The sequence below is a fragment of the Pollicipes pollicipes genome, unplaced genomic scaffold (assembly GCF_011947565.3).
Source record: "Pollicipes pollicipes isolate AB1234 unplaced genomic scaffold, Ppol_2.1 Scaffold_5724;HRSCAF=6776_pilon_pilon_pilon, whole genome shotgun sequence".
NCBI classification, from domain to species: Eukaryota; Metazoa; Arthropoda; class Thecostraca; order Pollicipedomorpha; family Pollicipedidae; genus Pollicipes; species Pollicipes pollicipes.
In genome coordinates, this window is record NW_023596746.1 from 16,256,465 (window position 1) to 16,276,327 (window position 19,863).

Genomic DNA, 19,863 nt, shown 5'->3' on the forward strand with positions numbered 1-19,863 from the left:
GACCCCTCGTGAAGCACAGGACCCTCTGCTAGACGCTGTGGACCCCTAAAAGATACAGAGGCCCCGACCAATGTAAATCACTGGTCCCAGCTTTGTAGCTGATGGGGAAGTGGGCCATCAGGCCAATACCGACACGGAGCCGAGTGTGCAGTACTGGTAGTGCCTGACCAAAACATAGCCCATATCTACTCAGGGGATCCCCGATCGGCGCAACGCAGACTCTGACCGTTGATTGGGGGTCTGTCTTTGCAGGTCGGGGCCCCTGAATAAGAATCCGACCAACCCTTCATGCCCTTAGGCCTTCTAATCAGCCCGTGATCGTCAGACCCGGGGGCCCCCTAGGCTCTTGGGGCCTTCTCGAACACTGCCTCTGGCCGACTCGGGGTCCCATGACAACAGGGCTCTTTCACAGGGCTCTTTTACTTGGCAATAGGTCTCTTTTAGGCACTGTGGAGCCCCGAGCAATATAAATCGCTGGCTCCAACTTTGTCCTTGCTTGGGAGATGGGCCTCAGGGACCATTTGCCGAGCAAGGGAAATGCTGCCGCCACGGAGCAGACTGTGCGTTACTGGTGGGGTCTGACCGAAATATATATCCTTATCGACTCAGTGGGATCCTAATCAGCGCGCAGGGCCCTCTGGCCGGCGTTGGAGTGCCATGCCCTGGGGGGCAGGGTCCCTGAATGAGACCTCTGTTGTTCTCTGTTGCTCTCTGCTATCTGTCCCCCCCCCCCCCGCGTGCGCTGCTGTGTGTACATCTTTACTTTTCAGACCATTATGTTTTAGTGATAAACTGTATATGCTTGTAATGTGCAGTATGATGTTCACCATGTACCTCTGCTAGAGCGGCTTGCTAGTCATATGCACCTCCCGCTAGCATTTTTTTTCATAATCCGTGTGAAGATTTTGATGTTTCGATTACCCCTCAGCGTTACGTTCAGCACCTAGCGGCCGCCCCACACTGAACTTTTACCATCAGTGACGTCACGCTAACGTTAAACGAATATGAAGCGAGAATCATCGGTCGGTTTTGCGTCTTATACGGTATCCACAGATTACCATTCTTTGCTGGCGGTGTTTACATGTGTGGGGACTGCTGACGGAATACATATTTACGTTATAGTATGATAGTAGGTAGAGGTGAAAAATCGCGGCCTGGTTAACTGCAATAGCGCTGTGAGTGCGAATGGTGTAGCAATGGTTTATCTCCATTTCCCTACGAACTTGACGGAGGAAGAAATGGTTCTTCAAAACAAGTATGCCAAACTTAGGAAAAAGGTAGGCGTGATTAGCTTATCTTCGGAAATAAAAGGAATAGGTGAAGTTTTATCTTTTGTGCAAAAGTGTTGTCCTCACGGAAAATAATGAAAGTAAGCTGCATACGCAAGTGATGTTGCGGACACATTGCATGTTGTTACTATTGTGTCAAAGTATCGCATACTCCATTTCTACTTTCATGTGTCATGCTGGATGGACAATTTCAGGTACATGTCTCCATGCATCTTATGTGCTACATGTTTCTATGTATTCCTTATCATCTTTATCTCTGACTCATGTGATGTCATTCTGGATTTTGGCATTGTCCCTCATATTATAATCAAAGTTGAATTTCAGTTTAAACTAGCAAGCATTTTGAATTTGCTATAGACTATTTTTAAAGAGCTTTTGCCCTATGGTGCTCAGGCCTTTTTGCCTTTGGGTGACAGTTACCTCAATAACAGGGGTCTTGGCTAACTATGTTAAATATTATAGCAATGTCCATAATATTGTGTATGGAGGAACAGTGTTCCATGGAGGGTGTTTCCATTTAGCACAACCTCTGAGGAATGGATGTGTCAGTTTGATTCCTCTTACCCAAAGGCTTTTACAAAACAGCTATTGAATGGTCATGCCAATTTTTGCATAGCTGTAGGCATTTTTGCCTGTTTGTAGTATTAAGCAGATTTTAGTTGAATTATTTGTTTGGGCTGTTTTGGGGAACCAAATGTGCTCACAATTTAACCAAATTTATACTGTTCTATTAGGGAGAAAACCCATGGCTGTTTGTCATGTCATGGTACGGTGTGACATGTTAAAACAACCGGCACCAGTGGGCTGGTGGGGCACACAAAATTATCTTATGGTTTTGAAAACTTGGGTGCCATGGTTGGGCTCCATACAGCAAGTTATGTGTGGGAAAGACTGATTCTGCCTGAGTGACTTGAGCTTATCTTGCCACTGATCAGTGAATCCAATAAGAGGTACTTTAACCAATTGAGTTAGTTTGGTTGACATAGGTCACTAGTTGTAGCTCTAGTGACCTGATAGGAGGTCACTAGTAGTAGCTCTTATTTAATCACAAGGGAAGTGAAGTTTTTTCTAAACTTAATGGTGTTGGTGCACCAGATTCTCTTTCCTGACAGTGAGTTGTTCTTCATTGGCTTGCAGAAGAAGGCACTGCTCGCTCTCAAAACCCCAAGGCAGGAGCCAGAACCCATCCACCCAGTGAAGCGACCCTCTGAGGCCAAGGATGCCAAGGAGTATGCCAAGAAACTGATCCGTTCTGGTGCCATTCGCTCAATAGAGAAGAAAGAAGATCACAAGGAAAAGACCACTTTCAAGCGGTCCAAGGTATAGAAAAATGTTCTAGTTGCTTTGGTGCCTGGTTTTTGGTGATATTATGGTACAAATAAGTGAGCCATTTTGACCCCTTTCCAGGTGCCCACAGTCATACTTCTGGTATGTTTTACATTGACCTGGGTGCTGGCAAGTAAAAGGAGTCCATCTGTGCATGGCATTTCCAAGTGCTGTTCGTTGTTCATCGGCATTTCATTTTTGCTGCATGACGGGTGCCAGTGTCCGCCGCGCCATCGCCAACCTGCGCACGTGGCGACCATTGCCAGTGCGTGCTGTGAGTCTGGGTGTGCCCGGCATCCTGGCGTATGATCCGTGCTCGTCCCATGCCAACGGCTAGGGCCTGGAGCGGAAGCTGTCCGGCTCGGACCGGGCGCTGAGCGGCTACCAGCCTTTCTCGGCCACCCACCCGGAGGAGGAGACGCCACCGTTGCCGCCCGCCGAGCGCGACAAGGAGTTCCGGCCCGGTAACAAGATCAAGGTAAAGCGGCCGTTGCGCCGTTGGTGAAGCACGGCCAACTGTGGGTATGCCTTGCCAAAGACTTGTCCTGGTGAGCGGCCTGCATTTACCAGTGCAGCTCAGATATGCTTAGTGGGCAGAGCCGGAATGAATGGGCACCTCCACTGCTCTGTTATCCTGGTTTTCATCATCAGTTATGCAACATCACATGTGGTTACAACGCTGCATAATGGCAAAATATTACTACAAAGAACGAAATAAACACCCGATAACACAAACTAAATCACTACCAGCGTGAGAGGCGGCGGATTTTTTCAGTGTTCTTTTCCCGGGAGGAATGACGAGATATCCACCACACCATTTCCATCTGGTGGAGGGCGAATTAATCACTAGTCCATGCGACCAGGGGCCAAATGAAAGGTCCTATGAAGACAGTAGTCACTAGTTAGCTTTGCAACCATTGTTTGCCCAACCATCGGTGCTTAACGGTTGTGCCGCGGCTGGTGAGCCGGCAAATCTCGCGAAAACGACCACCACGAGCGAGTTAAACCAAGGCCATCCAAACGCAAGGTTGGGCACATCAAGATCCATTCTGGGGTTCGCGAGATAGACGTGGTGCCCAGCCTGCTTCTGCGGGGGAGTAGACGTGCTGCGTGTGTATGTGTGTTTGTATGTGTATGTTTGTGACACAGACCTGACTCGCGCCCGACACGTCACGTTGCAAAATCCAGGCCGCTTCACTATCAAGCTGGCGTCAGTTTGCTAAAGCCGGTAAAGAACGGAAACTGGCCGAATTAGTTTCATCCGGCAGAAATGCCACCCCTGTTCGTAATCCCCCATGTCTTGCAAGATTATTAGCCCTCCGGGTATTTCGTCCCCTCTTCGGCTTGGTCGGCCTCGGCCTCAAATGCAAGCGTGTGGCTTTTTTTCTCCAGACGTTGTACGACAGCTTTATATCAGCTCGTGACAAGGAGGAGCGCTCGGCCTCCAGAGATGCCGTTTCTGACAAGCCTCGTCAGGGCAACACCGTCTACGTCCGCGGCTTCGGCGTCAACGAGCAGCTGCTCAAGCGGGCATTCCAGAAGTTCGGCACTGTCGTCAACATCTCGATGGAGATCGAGAAAAAGTGCGCACAGGCATAAGTTTGGAGTGATCAGGCAGTGTTTACAAGTCAGCTTGATGTCCGCGATAATTGTACCCCAAGGAACTTATTTGATGTTAAAGACATTTCAGTTTGTCAAGAAGGGTTTTCCGATTTCAGTTATGTTGCTGCGATAATGCAAGGTTAAATACGTCAGTGTTATGGGTGCGTTATGGGTGCATTGCGGTCCTGTGTGACCGTGGTTAGCAACTAAATGCAGGCTTCAAACCTTGTCTAGCCTCAATCTTCACTCTGTGTGCCCCTCGCCGTCTGTGTCAGCAACGCCATCTCTTGTGTGTATCCGGCAGCTGCGGTTTCCTGACTTTTGACAAGGTGGAGTGCGCAGAGCGCTCGATCGCGCAGATGAACGGCGCCGCCGTTGAGGGCGTCCAGCTGCAGGTGTCTTATGCACGCCGCCAGCCCAAGATCGAGCCCATCAATGACGCGTCCACCTCCAGCGCGTGGAGCACCATCGGTGAGGCGGTGCACCCCTGTCCTGGGAACAGACAGACGTGGGCGGGTCGGTTCCGCCAGTCCAGGCAGCAATCTCAGACCCTCAGACCGTCGAGAAATCGCATCGTACTTGTTTGGACCCTTAGTGGTCTGTGATATCAGTTGTCTGACAGTGCGCACTGTTTGGGCGTAAGTTCCATGTTTTACCGAAATGAGTAGGCCCTGGTTGTAACACATTTCCATCCCATTTATCTTATTCACTGCATTTCCATTTTCATCGCCTCTTATTAAGTCATGAAATAGAATAGTCTTGAGCTTAAGGTTTGTTCATGAAAAGCTAACAGGCAGGTAAGCCCGTTTTATTTAGATCAATGTTCTCTCAATATGATTACATTTTTAAGATTTCGGTCTTCATTGCCAAAGAAACGTTTCTCCTTACAAATTCACCCATGCCTATTAAGGCAGGTTCGACTACGGCCTTCTTTGCAGTTACGAGACCGCAAACATGTCGAATCACGCTTGAACAGTGCAAAATTGGCTACTTGAGCAGGCTGGTCATCACGCATTCAAGAAGCCTTTGCAACCACTACTGATCATACATACATGCAATTTTTCCAACACCAAACATGATTGTGTAAAAGTTGTGGTCTGTCAGAGTTGTGCTGGACTCCGATTAAGGTCGCGAGCAACTCGGGAATCGACCTTTTTTGTCGAATACGGTAGAGTCGGGCTTATTTAAGAATCTGCTGTGAATCGAGTCGATGTTAAACCCACCAAGTCGATGAGTTGACTCAGACAGAAATGTAGGCAACTGACGTGCGACATGTATACCAAATGACACAGGTCATATAGAGCCCCATTGTACTGAATGTGCGGTTCACACTTATCAAAGCATCACTTAAGTTATTCCCAATTGTCGCCACTGAAATCGACCCGTCGGGTTCGATTGGAAAACTGGACCAAATCCCATTACGTCGCGATTGGGGTCAACTCAAAGTTGCGCTGAGCGTTCGGAGGCGGTTGGAAACAAATCATTACATCGTGATTCATGGAGGGAATCGGCTCTGCTGGAGTGGAACCATGCAGAGTCACGAACCTCTGTATGCTGTGAAGTGTCTGTTGGTCGTTGTGCCAGTGTTGGCTCTCCTGTAACCATGCTTTGTGAACACAATGTGGTCCTTTCATTTCCGTTAACATCTGTTCTACACAACTGGCTAATTGCAAAAAGGTACACAATGTGTCGGAACTGGCGTCAGGTCGTGAGGTCCGGGCGTCACAGCGGCGAAATCATATGGAGGAGAGACTGGAAAACCGTATTGGTAGCACTGTTGGTCGATGCTGTCCACCTTTTTCTCCTCCGCCCATTCACTTCCTCCCGAATTAGCACCGCTTGATGAAAGAGGGCGCTGTTGTGGTCATAGGATGTCACTCGCGTGGTCTTCATGGCTCACGCTCTTTTCATGCGCTCGTTTGAATGGGGAGGATCGCTCGTCCCCCCCCCCCCCCACCCCCAATTTACCCCACGCTCTGGTGCTTAAGCCCTGGCCCTCGCGAATGACCCCAGCTTTCGTGGCAGGCCACCATGCTATTGAGAAAAACGTCACCTGACCGACAAAAAACAGCCATATGATGGTACAAAACGGTGAAAGAGCGCTGCTTCTTGTTTTGGCAACCCGTCCAGACGGCTGCGAACTTCTCACCGGGCCTATTTGTGATGATGCCAGGGACCTGGGCTTATGAGTTACTCAGTTTATGTGTGATCCATAGGATCAGGGACTATATCATATATCTGTATCATAGGATCCAAGGGCTCTCTCATTCGGCCGTTCTGGCTCAGTAGGGCGGACACTTTAGATATGGGCTGGGATGGAGGCCGTTGTTGGACGACTTGACCAGGGGGTCACCGTCGGTCGTCAGCCTGCCTCCTAAAATTCCGCTGGTACGCGTTCTGACAGCTCCATGGACAGTATACCCCTATTGTTTGTCATCAGTTCGCGAAAGTTTGACATATACTATCTCCAAGAACACGGAGAGTTGATAACCCCATGCATGTTTTCTGTTGCAATTCGTAAAGCTCGTTTCGTGACCATCATGTCCATCTTGCCCGTGTATTCGTAATCTACTCCCGAACGCTTTGAGGTATGCGGCCAAACTGGAAGATGGAAAAATATATTGATGCGCTGGCATGACAACATTGAAATGTGTGCATAGTCTAGTGTCATGTTCATATGTCCATACTGCCACATTTTCTCCCAACGCACGTATTCCAGTCTGTAGTGAGCAATATGTGTCTAAGATGTGTGCCTTTTACGGGATGCTATTGGACAAGAACATTGGTGATTATCTCAAATTCATCGCTTTCGTCGCCTGAAATTGTCACACCCGGCCATAGAAGTCTGTGCCTCAATGTAGGCCTTGGTGTCATCTATGTCGTGACAAGTGGTAACTCTACGTCTGGTGAGACATCGCTCATCCCACACCACGCAAGACGTTATGGATTGGAGTATTTCGCGTGGTTGTTGGAAGCGTGCACCACGTGGGTCTGAGACTGAATTAAGCGGAGCTTATCGTTAGCGTATTATGTTGCAGGTTTTTTTAGCATATGTAGTCAATTTCAGAGGTCGTCGCTCCCCCGAATACTCTTGCTCCCTTTATTGTTTTTATTGCTAAAAACAGGCATCACCAGCGCACAACCCTGTGCACTTCAGTCCTGTGAAGGCGTAGGCCTTCTGTAAAAGTACACCGTGATTCAGACGCTGTTTTCAGCCGTGATGCCTAACTCTGGCGCAATCTGAGGGTCCGTGTTGGTGCGAGGTGGCGCACCCGCCGCCGACGTCGGCGCACGGACGGCAAACATGACGCCCGGGCCGGTGTTCGGGTGCTGACATCCGACGGAGTGCCGCCGTCCCCACTTTTTCCAGCCGGCCAGCCGAGTCTCCGTCCGGGTTATTGTGGAGTGGCTGGCCGGTCACTGGAGCGTGGCTTCCGCCGGATCTGCCAGATGGCATTGGCGCATCCCGCGGTCAAAGCACGCCAGTTTGGTGGGCGGGTTTGCTGCAGTCGCTCGTCCGCCCTACCGCTGCGTGATGCCGCGGGAACAGCGGCCGTCCCCGGAGACCGGGGCTTGTTTTGGACGCTTGGCGTATTCGGGGTCGATCGGCTCGATGGATGTCGATGAGCTGTGGGACGGTGAGGGGCGGGGTGGCACAATCAGCGGCCCATCAGCCACCCATTGGGCGGCACCACCGCGCGCAGGTGGTGGCGGGTCTCGGAGGTGGGGAGAGACCAGGCACAGCAGTGTCGCTTCCTATTTAGGTCGCGGGGTCCAGTCCCCCCTCCCCCCCCCCCTCCTCCCTAACTTTGGAAAGGAAGTAGACCAAATTTGGTCAGCATTCCGTTAATTCCTTTATTTTGAGGGTAGACTTGACCATTGTTTCCATGCTCGCCTCAGCTTATTTTGCGAAACTACACACCTGACCAGGCGCCCGACGAGCGCAGGCTGGTGTGACCACATACCAAACCAACGAGTGGCATTGCCTCTACGTCACACTGATGGCGTTGTTTTCAGCGGCCAGCCACTCGCAGAAGGGGCTCCACAACCGAGACAAGCGGGAAGTGGTGACGTACGACGACGATTTCTTGGGCTGAACATGCTGGAGCGACAGATGCCAAGACGCCGGACGACGGTGCGTCCGCCCTGACCGCCGTCACTGCGCCGGCGGCGGCCCTACGACTGGCGTGGCATGCGGTGTGGCCGGCGTCTGCGTCAGCGGGGGCGCGGCGCGGCCGTCCTATCGACGCCGGGTGCCGTGCCGGCGCCGGTCGGCCGCCGCTGCGATAGAGCGGTGTGTTTGCGCTGACGTGTCACGGGGCCACGTGCTGGCCGCCGCACCCCGCCGATGTGGAAAACTACTGGCCGCCTACGTCGAGGCCTGCCGGCGCCGCGCGCCCCCTGCCCCGTATCCAGTGCGTCGGCCAGCCGTGATCGGTGGGCCCTACAGCGGCGCAGTGTGAACTGTGCAGTCTGGCGGCAGGGCGGTCATGGGCCCGGAATGCGGCGGGAGTCGGGTCTGGAGTCGGTGCCACGCCGTTCGATCGCTCTAGCCTGGAATTCGGGTTTATCGCCGAATTCGGGAGCAGACGGCAGCGGTGGCGCCGTATGGTCGCCCAATTTGCGACGATGTGCTTGTCCCGGCTGTCCGTCAGAAGCGGTGTTCGTGTAAATATACGGGGGTGTTGTAACCGAGTGTTGGCCTTTCCAGTGCAGAGAGCGATTCGATTCGGCTCGCCGTCATTCTCAGCAAGCGTCAGGGTCAACCGCACTAGGCGCGTTTACTACGCTGTAACGCAAAGTGATCGTGTGGCGCGAATGTCGGCGCGTATCTTGCACGCCCCATATGTTCCGTATACCTTTGGCTATGAAAATATACACAGACCCGGGATGTGTGTTTGGACTCATTAGTTCGACGTTAGTGCTCCCGACATCTGTTTGAACAGGCCGGTCAAAAGATGGATGAGATGTGCAGCACGTGTGTACCATACTGTTTGAACCCGGGTTGGCTGCGTCGTTTGAAATCCCCTTAATCTGTTTCGTAGTTTTGTTTGAAAATATAGTTTTACAATATAGTGTGAGATCCCGCAGCGGCGCACACAGCTGGGGTGTGTTAATAGCGGCGAGCCGGCCGATAAAAAATGTAAGCCGTCGACATCCTTTATAACGTCATGCCGCAAAGTTTCGGCGTTCGCAGCAATTCGGACGAAAAGTTAATTACCTCGCACACGACTGGGGACGGGAAAAGAACATGCATTTGGCTCCGAAAATGCCGTTTCACGCGAAAATCGACTCCTCTCACCACGCATGCCCAAGCCATAGTCTCACCTGAAATGTAGCGGGTGAATCTGATCGGGTTAGAATAGAAGGCGTTGGAATTCTATGAGAACCACATGCCGTGAGTACCGCGTGACCAATGAGGTGGCAGCGTTCGCGTGACGTTTCTATGACTTCATGCTTGTCTGGGTGATCTTGAAATAGTCCGCACGAAGAAGCCTGTACAAGTTCGCGGGCTTCAAGCTCAGAAACCAGAAAGTGTAAAGCCTTAAAAAGACAGGAATGTGAACTGCACTGATTGACCTTTTAATAACTATTTCAGATCAAAACCCCATGCAAGTGTGGAACACTTCCATTACAGGGAGTATTCCACATTTGAATACCTAAAAGCAAGCACGATGTACCATGTAATCAGGCCACTGGCAAGTATTAACATGCATTTAACTGCAAGAGACCGCCTTAGGCAATGCAATTTTACTATTTAGTAAAATGTTCCTCAATGCATTATTGTTTGGTTGCATCATTTAGCGTTTATATGACGTCAGAGTAGCTGCCAAATTGGCTGTGCGAGAATACCGCTGTAGGGGACGGCCTGCCACGTCAGTCTGGGCGGTTAACGGAAAAACAGTTCACTAAAAGCTTGGCGTTCTCACTAAGCTCCACCCTCCCACCCCCATTATGAGACCAGCTGTGCCCCTGTTTTCCATCACTTTTGACTAATGTCCGCTGTGAGCTTCCCGGCGATACTGTGGGTCACGGATTTCTTGATGCTGCACGTTGGACTAAGGGATCTGGGTGCTGATTTTCCATGATATTTATGATGTTTCCTTAGTTTCATGTTTCACTGGTGGGTTTGGTGGCAGTAAATTTAATCAGGCGTAAGTCCCCATCAGTTAATTGCCTCCTGCTCCATTTCCAGCTCAAGATTTTTGCATTTTAAGGTGATTCCGGAGTCCCCCTACCGATGTTGTATACGCTTCTATGTTCAGCCAACACATATTCGGCATGTAAACTGAGCATGTAAGTAGAGCGTAACGGCCTGCAGATATTCTGTTAAGTGTAAACGTAACTGATGATTATGTGAGTGAAATCAATGCATTTCATGATTGATGTACTGTATCTGGTGGCAGATGGATGACAGTATACGCTGCCTGATTTTGGGGTCTCGTTGTCGTACAACCCGTATCAGGTCCATCAACTGGCAGCAAAAACAAGATCATGCAATCTGCTTGAAACTTCAAATGTTGTTGACATTGTTCAGGAGCCAAATACTGTTTTTTTCTACTGTCATGTGGGCCTATTCTTCTCAAATACATAGCCTTGCTTCCGCCGTTTATTTGTGTTCAAATAGCTTGTGAAACTAGAGGTAGGACAATATTTGCAATGCAACGCAATCAGGGCAGATCTTTGGCATGTTCACCGAAGGTTACCAGCTTGCGTGGTTACCGTGCCACTAGGAAGGCACACGGTATGTATTGGTAGTGGGTAGCTAGTAGTCTACCTACATGACCATCCCAGGATCCTATGTCCTCCCAGGCACCTGTAAAAAGCGCCTTGGCTCTCGATCGGCCCGCCGTCGGCCCTAACCATGGCACCTTTTAGGTGTCCATGCGCCAAACGGAAAAATAATGTGTTTCTCTTTACCACCGCCGAGCGTCGCTGTCAACGCAGTCGTTGACGCCTTCAGCACATGTCCTTGAAATAGCAGCTGTCGTTAGTGTCTATAGTAGCCTTTGGCAGTGCCAGTTTTGGCAGCCCGGCCCCAGGTGGAAGCAATGCGACTGGCAGGCGGACTAATCCGGCTTCGAGATTTCGGCTGGAAAGGATGAAAGCGAGCGAAAGGCATAAGACTTGTCAGGTTTGAATCGTTAAAAATCTCGGAAATTTTGGCCACAGTAGGGCCCTCAATTCCTTAGAACCTTAGAACCTTCCTTAGAGATAATGGATGCATACGTAGACCAATACCAGCGTGCTTGTGTTGCTTTGAGTGAAGACATGCGTAGCCTGCACGTGGTTGTATATATGGAAAGAAGCCTACCTGCCAGCCTAGATCCTGCATCCCACTAGGCCTATTTGCCTAAGTTCTACGACCTACATTCGATTTCTCTGCCACCAAGGTAAGCTGGCGCTGGCGAGATCATGGGGAGGATGAGGAGATACCCAGGTATACGCCTTTGTAGGTAGGTACCGCGCAGACATGCACAAAACAGTGTAATAGTTATACGCGGGGTCGCAAGCGGTGCCATTAAACCAGGGGATGCATCGGACAGGGCGGGTTGCTGGGGGGGGGGGGGGGGGGAGGGGGTGTATATGCCACGCCAGTTCAGTCAATGGTAGTGGGTAGGTGCCCTACCGCATGTTACCATAATTCACCTGCCATTTCCCTACTTTTGTGCGCAATATTTCGCCACCATGATAGCCTAATTGGGTGTTTTATTCAATGTACGTATTTCCTTGTTTTCATTGAATTATTTGTGATGTGCTTGTGGTTGAGTACTCATAACCAGCGAACTCAAGGGGGGGGGGGGGATCGCATGGCCATCCCCTAGCTCCTCCTAGACGGGGGCTGACCCTCTCACACGATGTTATTTGCTGTGCTCCAATTACTTTGTTCAAGCAGCTCTGAGATTCCTTAACACAAAACTTCCTGCAAAGGTGGGCAGTATGGCGACCATAATGCCCAAGCACCTACCCATGCAACACTATACAGATCTGACAAGTGTCTCAGTGATTGATTTTACCAGAGTTGCTTGCTACACTTTATTTCTGCTCGGCATAACCTTGAATATTTTTGGATTTTTTCGGCAACTCGGAATGCTTTCTAACTTATTCAACTGGCCAGAAAGCACAAAAGTTTCGCACGCCGAGCAATATCTTCCTGTGTACCTTTTGACCACTGCCAGCGCCCGGGTAGAAATTTGTGTTTAATACAGAGGTTAAAGTGTTATTGCGATAAAAAAACAAAAACTGCAAGCACATGACACTTTTGAGCCTAGTTTGTCATAATAAAAGGTATTTATCCTTTTCAATGAGCATAATCGACCACCGTAAAAATAAACATGTTTTTTGCGATGCGGTAGCATCTGGTACTTCTGATAAGCAACAGCTGAATATGAGTATGAAAAGTCGTCGCCAGTGAAATTTACGTCGGGTGTCGACCGTTTATAAAACTCGGTAAGCTGAGTAATTTTTTGTTGTTGGGGCTATTTTTTGGTAAGAAGCGGCGGCATTTTTTATGAAACTGGTCTCAAGTCATGTTATTTATCACTGGATATTTCTTGAAAATGTAAAAGTGCTCTGAGATTCCCAAGTATGCGAGGAATATGTCCTGCCCAAGATACTAAAGCTGGAAGCGAAAATTAGGATGTCACATGCAAATGAACGTTTTCGTATCGGGAAGAGACCGAGTTTTGCAAGAAATTTTCCTGCCCGGATAGATTTACCTAAATGCTGGTGAATGCGACTGTGAACGCGGCCAACTGACCTCTCTCCCATACACTGGAAGGTATGCTGTTCTGGTCGTCCTCGGTCCCGCCTTCGTAGATGAGATGAGGAACTGTCGGATGTGCTTCAAGGTCTTGGATCACCAATTCTTAAAGAGAGTTGCGTAGGTCAGAAGGACACGCGTTGTTCGAGGCCACTTCCACTGCTTTCCGGCGCTCCCGGAACCCTCGCTGAGTGTCCTCATATGGCGTATGGCCTCAATTGGCCCGTGCCTAGTTTTAGTTCCCATAGCCTTCCTCACTGTGTTGTCCTCCATTCATGGATACGGCCGGTGCTTCAACTTGGTGCTTGACATCGGCATGTGCTGGTTGATAATGGGATGCCACACGGCCAGAAATGTTTTCCATTTTTCGGTGCTGGCGTCATCTTGGTTGAACTGCATCCCGCCTGATTGAAGGAGGATCAGGCAGAGGGCGTCCTGGTTCACGCACCATGTAGACCGCACGATGATGGCTTGAGCGGCGTATCGAGTTTTGACGTTGGCGACCGTCACAATGACGAAGTCGGGATCGCTGATGTTCCAGGGAGTTATGCTTGCGTCAGATGTCGGGACCTACCTGTTGGTGATAAGGTGGTCAGTGAGTACTGGGATGGGTACAGGGAGAGTCGGCTCAGTGATCAGTTGGCGCAATGGCAAGTCACTCAGGTGCTTCATATATCATGATACGCCTGATTTTGTATGGCTGTCGATTATTAAATTTGACGTCGCCTAGCAGGTGCGGTGGATGGTCGAATGACAGGACGTGCGTCAGCTGGTGATGGGGGTCATCGACGGCTGGTGCACACGGCACCGATGAGGGAGTGCACACGGCGCCAACGACGGTGGCATCCCGCTGGTGATATGTAGCCATAGGGCCTCGAATGTGGAATTTGCATCTGGTATCCGCTGCTACTCTGCTTTCAGTGTGCTGCGGTGGATGATGGCGATTCCGCCTGCCGTCTTCTTGCTCCGCCTGTCGCGTCGACTGATAGCGTATCCCAGGAACAGCAGTAGGCGGTTGTCGTCTGCCTCAGTGACCGGTGTTTCGCTGAGGCAGAGGCTGTCCAGCTGCTTTGCTGAGGCAGGGGACGTCCAGCTGTTTTGCTGCGACAGAGGACATGCAGCTGTTTCCGCAGCAGCAGGGGATTGACCTCATCCAGATGTGCGGTCAAAGGGCGCACATTCAGGTGGCCGACCTAAAGGGCGTCGGACGATGCAGCTGTTGCTCGAAGCTCAGCCTGTGGCGTCTACCGGATCGTCAGACAGGGCGGCCGCACAACGTGACGTTCAGTGCAGCTGCGGGCGCTCCCATCGCATCAGTGCAGCTGCGGGTGCTTCCATCGCATCAGTGCAGCTGCGGGTGATCCCATCGCATCAGTGCAGCTGCGGGCGCTCCCATCGCATCAGTGCAGCTGCGGGTGCCCCCATCGCATCAGTGCAGCTGCGGGTGCTCCCATCACATCAGTGCAGCTGTGGGTGCTCCCATCGCATCAGTGCAGCTGCGGACGCTCCCATCGCATCAGTGCAGCTGCGGACGCTCCCATCGCATCAGGTGAAATGTTATCATCAGGATTTTCGCGGTCATGTAGCTCCGTGGCAATGGCTCGGGTCTGTTGGGCGACTCCCATGAAGATGGCGTTACCAGTCGCTGACCGCAACCCGGACGGGTCACGGCCGGGCCGCAGCACAGCAGCCGACCGACCGCACGCCAACAGCGCAGGCGCCACAGGGCGACTTGCAGACGAGGTAGGAACGAGCGCGTCAAACGCGAGGCGCTTCGCTCTGCGTCGCGGCCCATGCGATTTTGCCGCACCCGAACTTGCCGTCCAGCACGGCATCCTCGTCGGGGTCGGCGGGAAGCGGCACCGGTCCGCTCCAGCACGGCACGGCTGCTTTCTCGGCCCAAGGCCTGGCGCCGCTCCCGCATAGCCAGGCGGTCCGCTGTGCGGCAGCCGCCCGCCCTGTCCCGGCGACAGGTCACTCGCCCGACAACAAGATCAGCAGAGAGCGGTCAGTCGTCCTGATTGGTCCAGACGGGCGCCATACCTCTTCCGGAATCGGGCAAAACACCGGGTCACCGAGCATGCGCCCCTTCATGGAGCGATCACCGACGTCAATAGGTAAAAAATAGCGGTACGGAGACATAGAATAAAACCTGCAGGGATGTCACCTGGCGGCGTCAAGATGCTCGCCGCCAGCACGTCACAGCCGGGGACTCTGCACACCTTCACCACGAGGTGTCACGTGTGGACGCAAAGAACGTACCTAAAAGCGGAGCGTGACAACTCGTCGCCCGTCATAGGCAAGCGCACGGACCGATCCTCCGACTCAAATTATGTCTTGTCATGCCTTCTGTCATTGTCAGAGGGTAATCGGCCAACGCGAGGGTGCTTCTGATATGCGGGGCCCCGTCCCTGCTCAGCCTATCGTCCCTGGGTGACGAGCGGCACGTTGCCGACCCTACGTCTCTGCGCAACATCTTGTGGCCCCTCACTTTTCCTGGGTTCTCGATCAATTGTAAATATTTACATGTGCAGCTGAAACAGACCCCCCCCCCCCCGCCCTCCCTGTGCCACCTTCTGCCTCCCTCGGTGTTTGGGGGAAGGGGAAGAGTATAGAAATGACACCCTTGCTCTGGACCATTGCGTTGGTGTGCTGGCGGCAGGATAAACTTGCATCACATCCTGTCTACTTCAGCTGATCTTAAACCACGCGCCGGTGGTGGCATACCACCCCTCCCCCCCCCCCCCCCGTCCAACCACTGTATCCAATCTAAGCCACCGCTTTACCATTGATATGATATTCCAATGACGCCCCTGCGAGGCCGTATATCTGCATGAAATTTACATACAGACATCAAACGCGAGTCGTTTTATCAGGAATGACGACGCAGGGGAGGGGTGGCACGCAGGCAATTCCTCCCCAACTGGCTGCCACAGTTTAGCACTTACCATTTAAAGATGCATGAGAGCAAATGGGAGGACAATCGCGATAGACTCATGTGTCTTAACTTGTTCGGATGTTTACAGGTCACTGCGGACATCCATCAGCAACCCTCGAAGTTGTGGGTGCTAATGCCTAGCATAAAGACACTAATTGTCGAAAAGTGTCATTTACTCCATCTAACCCAAACGCGTGCATTCCCTCCAATATGCATCGTGTCAAATAAAGCATGCCGGCAGCAAAACTTAACTAGGGATGTTCGTTTTGATCTATGGAGTCTTGATATGACTGTGTTCCAAAGGATTCATCGAGTAAGGCATCAACATTATTTGACATTGTTTTACCGGTCAAGGAAAGTATAAGCCAGGGAACTTACCTCACTTTAACTACGCAGAACAGAAACACTGTCGCAGTTGTGTACCTGGAATCAAATGCGACTTGAAACGGAAGTCAGCTTTCTCATTTTTTTCTTTTTTTGGAAGTGATGACAGAACTTGCCAGCTGGGGAAAGTATGGCCTGGTCCTCATACCCGTTTTTTTCACGTAAGTCTACCGTATTAATGTAACAGGCAACATAAGTGGCTGTGTTTGCAATTGCGTATCCACACCCAAGTCTGCTTTGCAGCCAAATGTTTGAAGGGCACACAGTCGAAGAAGAAATGAGAAGATAAACGCAAGAGCAGATCGTTATGGATATTGGCAGCAAGTGTTGGTATGCACTGACTATAGCTGAATATGCTTTAACTCTTTCAGGTACATGATCAGCAGACTGGGTCATGTGAAGTCCAACATGTGAAATTTTGGATATTTGCATGGCTTGGCTTGTCATCCTTGTGAATCGCTGCCATCTTGTTTCTGTGTAATGCGATAGGACCAAGCTTTGCTATCAACATGATATGTGATGCAATAAAGGTGTGGTCTTTGACCTCAACCCCGCTCCAGAGGTGGTCGGTCGGCGGATTTGCTGACCAGCCGAGATTGCGGGCGGCCGAGCGCAGTCAATCTCTGAAGAAACAGCTCAAGTGCGCGAACAGCAATCATTAAATATACAAACGCTCCGCTTTGTCAGAGCAAAACAAACGGGTTGTCAGTGCGGCTGGGAACAATTTAGCAAAATCACATGATTCACACATCAGTGTTTGTGCCTGTAGGGATCATGAGGTTCACCTGGATTCGCTCCCTGGCCTTATTATGAGGTCGACCTGAATTAACCTCGGTGGCTTAACGTGGTCTTTACCTCACACGACTAGCAGTATGCAAAAAAGCCGCCAGTGCCGCCGGAGAACTTCCATTGTTGCAGATACACCAGGAGCGCTCAGTGCTTGTTCTCACGCTCGCACGCTGGCTACGTTACTGACTTTGTCAGCCTGCCATGTCCAAATGTCCTTCCCATTTCCCGTTCGATTTTCGTCTGATTTGCTTTAAACAACGCGGTAGAGTTCCATTTGCAGGGGGGCAAAGCAACATATGCAATCTACGCAATCCCTCCGGAGATGTTTCCCAAAAACAGGATGGGGCGGTCTTCGCGCCTCCACTCAACTGCGCGTGTTTAACTATAACGTGACCACCCGTTGCCACTGTGATGTAGATTGTAGCATATTTACGTATTTTAGTTAGTATTAGAGTTCAAGGTACTATCTGCTGGTGTAGGGCAGGCAAGCCTCCCCTCGACGCGCCATCCAATAGGCAGAATAAAGGACGGCCCTTTGACGCGGCTTATGTCAGCATGGCATTCGTAAACCGTAAATCACCCTGGCATGAGTGAGAAATGGCGCTTTAAATGTTAAAAATCAAGAAAGATAGCAATAAGTATCCACTCTGAAAGGTTTAACAATGTTCAACTTGCCCACTCCTCAAAACCGCCCTTGCTTGCTAGGCCAGCAAGGAAAAGTTGGACGCACGAAGGACAAATCAACGAGGTGCGGAAAGACATCAAGCGGCATCATGCAGGATGGTTGGGCAAATACAGCACGAATCAGCCGAGGACGCACAGACAGGGTGACGTAGGGACAAATAATGGACGGACGAGGGTGAACGAGCAAAACAACTGACAGACAGTATGACGGATGGACGAGACGGAAAGACCGAGTGAAGGGGTACCGGGGACCGGACGGAGAGGACCGGACGGATGCCGCAGACCGGACACAGGGGAGCTTGGGCGGCAATGTTGCCGGGAGAGGAGAGCGTATTGCGCCCCGCGTTCCCCAGCAGCGGGCAGTGGAGGACAGGGCCCGCGCCGCCTGCCGCCCGGCCCTCTGTCCAGTCCAGTGTGCGGTCGTGCGCCGGACGGGCGGAGCGGACGCGAGAGCGCGCGCGGCCGGCCACCAGCACCAGCCGCCATGACTGTCAAGCTGCCGCGGGGCTGCTGCAGCGGCGGCCAGGTAGGCGCGCGCCCCTGGGCTGGTACGGCCGCTGGCTGCCACCAGGGCGGCTGCCGGACGGGCCGTGGCTTGCTCCGGCCGCTGGCAGGCTGGCATCGGGTCATGCACCGACACGGAACTACGCCCTTGGGCAGGACGGCCATGCTTGTCTGAGAACGTCTGACTTGAGTTGTTTAAAGCTGAGATTACCATAACTGGAGGAGCCACTGCATTGCTCCGCGCAAATAATGCCATGGTTTTGTCTATTCTCTTTTAGTGTAAACTTGCAGAGCACAGACAGAAATGCAAACGGCATCAATCATTCAGAAATGCAATCGGTAGCCAGTCCCACGTCGGCATGCGCATTGCACTGCGTGCATGAATACAAGGCATCGCATCCATCCCCAGAGTGCAAAATGGGCCGGATCAATTCGGTGTGGTCTGAAAGTAAACAGCGGAGACCGGAGCATCGTTTTAACAGCTGCCAGGACTGCCATATGTCCAACTGTGTGAATAAGGCGCTTCCCCTCCAGGTCAACAGCCAAGCAAAGTCGCGTAAGAAGGACAGGCATCGGCACCCAACACCCAAAGCTGACCGCACTGGCAGAGGCTCCTCCATGAATGCAGAGGTTTTGGCGAACGCTGTTTTTCCCGCATTTTCGTTTTTGGATGCAGTGGTACACATGTAGACATAAGAATATATGGTCAATGTGAAGTGTTTTCCAGGCCCCAGGATGGTTGCTTTTCCCTCCTCTCCCCTCTTGCTTACACCTTTACATAGGCTGTCATTGGTTGGCCGCTGTTTAAAGGGGCTCCGCATTGGTGGCAAGACAGCTGAAACTCCCAGCCGTATGTTGCGTAACATGACCAGTCACGGGGTGTGAAGTGCAAGAGTGAGAGCGTATGGATCCTAGGCCTTTTGTAGCTCCCTGCTGACAGCGGCAGAGTCATACCCTAGATGTCTTGAGGTGCAGTTGATTTGGCAACCGCACCTCTTTGCCCTCCTCCTCTCTGTGTTCGCCACAGCGTGGCCCCCTCCCCCCGTTCGCCAGAGTGCCAGTCGTCCCATACAAAGTGTGAAGTAATGGCTCCCTATCACTGCCACCACGGTTTGTTAAATCAAAGTGACAGGTATGACTTTCACTATACCACCAAATGATCTCCCGCATTCTGAGTTGACCATAATCACATCAAATCAACGCACGCTGGGGCAAACGTCATAAACGTGGCTACTGGCTGACGCACTAAAAAACGACAGCCAGCAAAAACACCGGCAAGCATTCATGCTTGACGTTTAATAAGAAGTTCAGCAGATTCTTCTTAACTGTTTTTGCTTGAACAGGCTTAACAATTTCTCCTTGAAAATGACGAAATTATTTTCCGCCTCCGTAAACCTGCATCATTCTGACACGTTTTTCGAGGATAAACATATCGGTGAATTGCTTTACATTTCACATAGGTAAAATGTAAACATAACCTAAATCCGCAATTTTTATATCTTTATCGATTAAGAGATGAAGATCCATTTAGAAACTAAACAGGAACTATTCAAAACTTAACAGCATATTGCGTTAGTTTAACT

The 19,863-nt window shown here is 51.2% G+C and overlaps 2 protein-coding genes across 2 annotated transcripts in view; both read left to right on the plus strand.

Annotated features, from left to right (window-relative positions):
- Positions 1-1,068: 1,068 nt before the first annotated feature.
- Positions 1,069-9,108, plus strand: Nelf-E (negative elongation factor E). Its single transcript, XM_037227231.1, has 6 exons — positions 1,069-1,277; positions 2,427-2,609; positions 2,953-3,093; positions 4,008-4,198; positions 4,522-4,688; positions 8,235-9,108. Exons 1-6 carry the CDS (start codon positions 1,197-1,199, stop codon positions 8,312-8,314), a joined length of 843 nt encoding a protein of 280 aa, XP_037083126.1. The 5' UTR covers positions 1,069-1,196; the 3' UTR covers positions 8,315-9,108.
- A 9,088-nt stretch (positions 9,109-18,196) lies between these two features.
- The window catches only part of Ntl (Neurotransmitter transporter-like), a 42,520-nt gene continuing 40,853 nt past the window's right edge, over positions 18,197-19,863 (plus strand). The window contains exon 1 of the mRNA XM_037227333.1: positions 18,197-18,302. Within this exon, the coding sequence (XP_037083228.1) occupies positions 18,261-18,302 (42 nt within the window). The 5' untranslated portion in view covers positions 18,197-18,260. The remainder of the gene's footprint in view (positions 18,303-19,863) is intronic.

Excerpts from the sequence above, each read along its gene's own strand:
- Nelf-E (XM_037227231.1), top strand. The coding sequence starts at position 1,197 with ATGGTTTATCTCCATTTCCCTACGAACTTGACGGAGGAAGAAATGGTT. Across the intron at positions 3,094-4,007 it reads GGCCCGGTAACAAGATCAAG|ACGTTGTACGACAGCTTTAT; the intron begins GTAAAGCGGCCG and ends TTTTTTCTCCAG. Across the intron at positions 4,199-4,521 it reads TCGATGGAGATCGAGAAAAA|CTGCGGTTTCCTGACTTTTG; the intron begins GTGCGCACAGGC and ends TGTATCCGGCAG.